The sequence below is a fragment of the Crocodylus porosus genome, unplaced genomic scaffold (assembly GCF_001723895.1).
Source record: "Crocodylus porosus isolate Cpor-Errol unplaced genomic scaffold, CroPor_comp1, whole genome shotgun sequence".
NCBI classification, from domain to species: domain Eukaryota; kingdom Metazoa; phylum Chordata; order Crocodylia; family Crocodylidae; genus Crocodylus; species Crocodylus porosus.
In genome coordinates, this window is record NW_017728931.1 from 61,201,875 (window position 1) to 61,209,410 (window position 7,536).

General features: G+C 46.4%; 1 protein-coding gene across 1 annotated transcript in view; it reads left to right on the forward strand.

Moving 5' to 3' along the window:
* ATF7IP (activating transcription factor 7 interacting protein) overlaps positions 1-7,536 on the forward strand; it is a 138,560-nt gene extending 131,024 nt beyond the window's left edge. The window contains exons 15-16 of the mRNA XM_019543919.1: positions 2,336-2,448; positions 2,907-7,536. Coding sequence (XP_019399464.1) covers positions 2,336-2,448; positions 2,907-3,323 — 530 coding nt within the window. The 3' untranslated portion in view covers positions 3,324-7,536. The remainder of the gene's footprint in view (positions 1-2,335; positions 2,449-2,906) is intronic.

Here is a 7,536-nt window from a genome sequence, read left to right on the forward strand (position 1 = left end):
GCACGGGGCAGTGGGGATTGCCCCCTCCCCTGCCTGGCACCTGCATGGCAGCTCCCTCATGGCGTGGGTGCAGCATGGCTCAGCAGGGTGCTACGCACTGTCTGGGAGCTGGGGCAGCTCCATGTGTCAGCTGGAGCTTGGCAGTGCTCAGCCCCAGCCACCCCAGCTCCCAGGCGAATCGAACTGGGGGCTGGGGAACCAAATCAATTCGATTCCCCAGGCCCTGCTTCAGTTCCCCAGCTCTCTGTTTGATTCACCTGGGAGCTGGGGTGGCGCCACATGTCAGCCAGAGCCTGGCAACACTCAGCCCCAGCAGTCCCAGCTTCTAGACAGCACACAGCACCCTGCCAAGCCACACTGCACAGCTGATGCACAGGTGCCAGGAGGGGGTGGGGGGATCCCCACTGCCCTGCCCTGCGCAGGGGGGCTCTGCCACGAGCACCCAGAGGCTGCTGCAGCTGGAGAGTATGGGGCTTTTTTTTTGTTTTATTTTTTTAAAGTACTGGGAAGCTGGGCTGGGCAGGGGGTGGGGCTGGGCAAGGCAGTCATGGGGGCTTCTCTCATGGCTCTTCTGGCTATGCCTGCCTCTGCCCTGGTGGGGGGAGCTGCAGGAGCTATGCTCTGCTGCTGCTTGCCCAGTCGGGGCAGGGCGAGGCACAGTGCAGGCATGGCTTACTCCAGGCAGCAGCAGGGCAGAGCCTCTGCTCCTAGCACTGCCACACCCGCATCAGCTCTGGGAGCAAGGGCTCTGCCCTGCCACTGCTTGCCAGCCGGTGCAGTAGCCATGGGATGTGGGTGCAGCAGCGCTGGAAGCGAGGACCGTGCCCTGTTGCCACTTGCCCCCTTCCACCTGGAGTTAGTCCTGCCTGCATCCTGGCCCCCTGCCCTGGCTGGGCAGGCAGCAGCAGGGCAGAGCCCCCATCCCCAGCCAGTGCTGCTGCACCCACATCCCATGCTCCCCTACTTTCCCCAAGTAGTCCCCTGTCCCAGCTGGGAAGCTTGTCCCAGCCTCAGTCCTGCCCTCCCCCAGCCACCCCCAACAGACTTACCAGTTGGAGGCAGCTGTCAGCTGCCTGTTTAGTCTATGGCTGAATCTCTGAATTGTCTGAATCTTTCCAAATCAATTTGGATGCTTCAAATTGAGTCAGAGCTCTTACTTGGTTTCCCAATTCGCTTCAGATTTGGAGGTTCAGTCCCCAAATCGGGCCAAATCTTCTCCAGATTGAATCGGCTACCAAAGCTTCATACAGCCCTAGTGGACTGCATATGGGCAGAAGAAATTGCTTTACTTGACAGTAATGGTCATTCTTTGAGATGTGTAGTCTATGTATACTATGACCAATTCTCCTTCCTTGCTACTGTGGAGTTGCATAACACCTGGATCCTGTTTTGGTGAGCCTTTAAAATGGTTTGTGCCCATGGCTGGTGGCACAAGATGTTGCAGCCCACAGCATGCACTTCTGGCCAAAAAAACCTGAACTGAAGTTCATGGAGTACTTTCACTCCAACCATATATGTATGTATATATGCATGCATGGGGGTCTGGTGCCTCTCGAGTCTTGAAGGGGCACTAGATCACCAATGGCGGGGGGGTGCATTTCCGGCTTCATGGCTGGCGCTTCCAGGGAGTGCACGGCGATCTCAGGGGGTGCACATGCACCTGCATGTACCACCTATGCGTCACCAATGTATGCATGCAGTCTAACAAAGAACTAAAGGTGGTGCAAGGTAAAGTTTCTTGGGAATTGTCAAAATGTTCCAGATGTCATCTGTAAGTTCTCTAACTTATTCCTGCCTGTGCAGGATGGTTCCCTGTGGCTTCTAATTTAATGATAATTTCTGTGTATATATCCTCATAAAACAGAGCACTTCCTTCTGTAGGTGAGCTCTTCTCAGATGGAATGAAATGCTTCATTCTGTGGTACCCACAGTGTTTGGCACTGATACATGGGGTAAATCTTATTTTGTGGCAGTGGTTTTCAGCTTCCCCATTCCAAATCAATCTGCTTTTGCTTATGATACATGGCCAGGGGTGAGGGAAATGCTGTCGTTTGCCAGAGCTAAAAATTATTCTTGACTCCCTGGATGGACTTTCAGATGGCACTCATCTTCCCGTTGCTAATCCAGACTCCTACCCTTGCTGCCTCTCCTTAATTGCTGGGAGAGGAAAGTACCTGTTTGTGTCTTCTTCCCTTCTTGGAGCACCACCTCATTAAGGCCCTTTTTGCCTTTCTGTACAAGTCTTATTTTATGTGTGCTCAGTTTTTGTGAAGGTTTGCTTGGCCCAAAGTATTGAATACCCACAGTCTTAACTGTGCTTCTACTATCCCTGCAGGTGTTACAGTGCGAGTGCCTCAAACAACTGCGTATGTTGTGAACAACGGGCTAACTCTTGGATCCGGAGCCCCGCAACTCACAGTGCATCACCGGCCACCACAGGTGCATGCTGTAAGTACAGTTATTCTGTAATTACCATTATGCTGATGTCGCCATTCACAGGTCAGTTGCTGCATCAAAGGTTTGCAAGCTACTTGTAGTGTGGATGTGTATTGTGGACTCCTCCCACTCCATTCAGGTGGTTGCTATCATCCTCCTGTTGTTACCACAGCAGTTGCTAACAAGCAGAATTGTAGCCGTGTGACCTCATGATGCACCACCAGCAAGTGTCCTTCTGACCACCAGTGATCTACACAGCACAACTTGAGGATTGATGTTCTTACAGAACAGCACTAGCAGGGGATCTCATGGGGTCAAGCTGTAGTGACAGGAGAAGACTTCTGGTGCTATAAGAAGTCACTGAAGTCTATCAAAGACTAAGGATATAATGTGTGGGTTGGCAATAAAAGGGACTGCTGTATAGTGGAAGCCATGGACTGTGTCTTTTATACCCTTTTTATGTTCCTTAGGAGCCCCCACGCCCTGTGCATCCTGCACCACTGCCGGAGGCCCCGCAGCCAGCACGCCTGCCCCCTGAAGCAGCCAACACCAGTCTGCCTCAGAAGCCTCAGTTAAAGCTGGCACGAGTACAAAGCCAGAATGGTATTGTGTTATCATGGAGTGTCATGGAAGTGGACCGGAGCTGTGCCAGTGTGGACAGTTACCACTTGTATGCCTACCATGAGGACCCAAGCGCCACCATGCCCTCCCAGTGGAAGAAGATTGGGGAGGTGAAAGCCCTTCCCCTCCCAATGGCATGCACTCTCACTCAGTTTGTGTCTGGCAGCAAATATTACTTTGCTGTCCGAGCTAAAGACATTTATGGACGCTTTGGACCTTTCTGCGACCCCCAGTCCACAGATGTGATCTCTTCCCAGGCCAGTTAAACCAGAGATCTTTGCAGCCTTTAAATCTGCCCCACCACCAAGAGTTACACTAGTTTGGGGTTTAATCACATGCATGAAATTCACTCTCTACAGGATAATTTTGAGCAGCCCTATGTGATACACTACATCCATTGAAAAACAAGAGCAAAATAAATACTCACCCTGCCACAAGAGAGCCCATCTTCCTGGCCAGTTCAAGTCTTGGGCAGTTTGAAATCAAAATTTTCTTCTGCCCTTGGAGCTGCTTCACCCAGAGATACCAACCCTTTATCCAGGGGGGGACCTGGATATCTGGGCCTTCGCTTCAGACTGGGAACAGGATGATCTATTGCACAGTTTGCCTGAAGCAAATCAGCACATCTATACCACAGCGAACAGTTAAATGGCGCTAACAGGAGGACAAGGAACAGACTTGCCCGCTCACTCCCCACAACTCAATGGGCAGGCTGTGAGGGGAAAGAGGATTCAGGGTCTGACTTCTTTTGTGCTGAAAGACTGAGTAGCCTGGACTCATCTTGCACACTGCAGTGTGCTCTCCAGGCGACAAGGGAGCTTGAGTTTGGCAAGTGCAGGGGGGTGTGTGTAAATTTGGAGGTGGTGCAAGAAACATCCACTACCTCCCACAGATACAAACCTCTCTTCACTCCCTGCTTCCCACCAGGGTCCGGGAGCATTGTCAAGCCAGATGTGAAACTGGATTGTAGAGACTGCATTTTTCCTTCCTAGCTCAGATGAATTATCTGTCCTCTCCTCCCATACATTCAGCCCTTTTTTTTTTTTTTTTAAATTTATTTTGTGCCTTAAAGAGTACTTTCGGAAATAAATGTAGCCAGATCTCTTGTGTTGGTTAGCTTTTTTCTTTCCCCGTGTAGTCTGTTGAAGTTTCTCTGGCCCCAGATCGTTTGTCTAGTTCTGTAGGTTCCAGGAAGTGTAGCACCTGGCACCCTTAATTTCCACTAAAATCCTTGGAATGGCTGGGTTTTGTCCTATGAAGATGACTGTAGGCAATATAAGACAGTGTTCTACATCAGCACCTTTTTCCTGTTCTGGGAAAGCTGCATGCTACAAATTAGCCAAAGGAAATCTGTGTGGCACAGTGAAAGCTTTCAGTCTCATCACACATGGTTGGATGTTGTATTAGTACAAGAAGGTGTCAACATTTAAGTTGGCCTCCCATTTCCTGTCTTTTCCCAGCCCCTTGTCCATCTGCATGTGTTAATCACCAAACCCAGAGCAGTTTTGGACATCTTACTTTGCTCACTCGCCCAAAAGCTGTGGAGCTGTTGTAGACTTAAAGGAGCTTTCATGATGCTTCTGAGATGAGCCTAAAGGAAAGCTTCCTCCTCCTCACCATGCCTTTGTTACTGTCCTGGTTTTGAATAGTGACACAGAGCATGCTTTACATATGGACAAGGAGAGGCAGGTAAGGTGCAACCTTGCAGCCTTCAGAAGAACAGACCCAGTTTGCTGCCGCCTTTCCTGCTCAGCAAAATTAATCAACTTCAGGGGAATGGGAGCATGAAGCCATCCTTGACACATTTCAGCACCAGACTGAGCTGTCTGAGGTGTTTGGGTTGGTTTTGGTTTCTCATGCGTGCATGCGTTCTCTTGTAATTTTCAAAGCCCTTGGTTTAAAACTAAAACAAAGTTGAAAAAGAAAAAAGCCTTTAAATGCCAAATGTGCTGCTAAAATCTCTTGCAAGGCTGTAAGATGTAAGTTAATTTTGTTCGTACAAAGTGCTGATGTTGGTAGAATAGCACACCGTGGCAGGATCTTTTCAGAGACCCTCACCTCTTTGTTCCATCTCTGTTCTGTAATATGTATTCCATCCAGCCTGGCACTGGGATTGTCATGCTTTCAGGTGAGCAGGAAGTGTTACCTCCTCATCTTTTCTTTAGCAGCTATACAGTAAGAAATACCATTGATCTTTGAACAGAAGTTTTGTGGAATTTGTTAGGGGCAGGTTAATTTTTTGGGTCTTTCTAATTTTGGGGTGCAGCTTTGGACACTGTCCAACCCATCAGCTGAATAACAGGCACCCCATTTCACTGGTGCCAAGAATCAATAATGCCTTTAAATTTTCTGGGTTTAACTTTCTTTGCCATCTTCAAGAAATAAGACCTGCTTTATAGTGCATTTAGTTTATGTATGTAAAGTTGAGATTAAAACAGCCAACAGTGGCCATTCATAATGCTATTTCTCCCAGTTTCTAGGTCCGTGTAGTCTTCCTTGGACTAGTTTTAATATCTTGTATTTGAAGTAGTACCAAAGGCCTTGGGAGAAGCTGTTTCAGTACAAAGAGATTTCTAGTTTAAAGAGGAAAAACCCACTACCTGGACCTGATGCTGCTTATTTAACATCATCTCCACTGTAACTCCAGCTCAGTACATGTAGGAGAGAACAGTCTATAGTCTGTTTCTTGCCCTTTTCCAGTCTGTGACTGTTGTTAATCTTGTCTTGATGAGGAACAGGTACCCTTGGCAGAGATTTTTCTTGTGGCTGATGGAAATGGTACTTAGAGCCATCTTAACATTGTGTTCAGAGACCTTTTGAGAAGCCTGGGCCACAAATAAATGAAGAGGGAAATTTAGCCAAGAGCAATTCTTGAAATTTCAAGTTGATTTTTGTGGCCCTAAAACAAACTCTAGGAATCCTCAGAACTGGGTGCATCACCTTTTTATGAAATGTTAAGATTCAGCTGTACTCTAACCTGACTATAGGATGTTGACTTCTTGTACAGCAGCTCTCTACCTAGTTATCCTAAAAAAGTTATCAATTATGACTTACTCTTTGGATCTAACACAGCTGTGGGCAAATGCCTTGGATTCTCTTCTGCCTCCCTCAAACCTAATTGTTAAGTGAATTCCAAGTGCATACTCATTTTAGTAGGTGGTGACAGTTTATGCTTTGTGAAGAACACTGTTACATTTTAAAATTACCAGCTGTGAGTTTGTATGTCTTCCAGTTTGCTGGCCTACAGGTCCTTCCCACAATAAATAGGGAACTGTACTAGGCCACATTTTATAGATGTTTCAGAGTAGAATCAGTTTTTAAAATGGATATTTTCTCTTGTATAATCTGACAGAAATGAAATTGAGCTCCTTAGCTGTGAGTTACATACTAGCCCTTGCATTTCCTTGTCTTGTGATCTTTTGTTTTTTTTAAAAAGAAGAAACCTTGCCCAAGAGAAACCATTTTTAAATTCAAAACTTCTTGCCACAAGCATTCTGGAATAACTAGTTACACTGCAAAATACTTTCTTTCAAAGTATTTCAAAAAACCTGGAGTAGTCAGCACAAGACTAAACTCGATCTGCTTTCAGGATGATAATCTCCATGGAAGTGTTTGTCCCAATAGTTGATCTTTATTGGAAGCTTCCAATATTTGTTCAGAAATAAACTAAACCACATTTGAAGCAGGATTGTCTTTTAATCTCAATTTTGCACTTTGTCAGAGTATTTTTTGTGTTCTCAGTACTGCAATGTAAAAGCCGCTTCCTGCTTCGGGCTTTATTCTTGCCACTGGATATATCCTCATACCAAATTGGAGCTTGTTCTCCAGGTTTTAACAACTGCAATACTGCATCTTTAGCCACATTTCCTGTCCTCATTTCTAAATGGTTCTTTTCTTCTATTATAATAGTTAGAACTTGAATTTCCTGATTGTGAACAGTATAAAATTAATTTGATTTCTGGCTGGAGAAAAGTGATACTGGTTTCCTTTCTGTACACAAATAGAATGCTGAGAGCAAAATGCTATAATTTTCCATCCATTTCCCCCCAACACCAGCTTGCTGACCCTCCTGTGCCCCACTTTATTGCTTAGCTTATTTAGAAAGCATTATCAAATTCAATTAAAATGGTGGTGTTTTATAACCTGTAGGTACCTGTGTTTTTTGTTTTTTTTTCTCTGTATTCTTGAACCAATGACAGCAGCTTACGGGAAGAGTGGGGTGTAGTGGTCAGTTCCCTTCATGCCTATATTCAGGCATGTGTTTAACATTTTTGTAATATGGTCAGCCTCACCTGAGTAGAACCCGATAGAAAAACCTGCACCAAACTGCACGCCACCCGGCTTGGATGAATGTTAGATTATCTAGCGCAAGCATTCAGGCACTCAGCCATCCTGATTTGAATTTCTAGCACAAGAACTGGGAGGTGGCAGTGCCTCTGTTATCTTCCCCTTGCACATCCTGCCTCCTCCAAAAAAAAA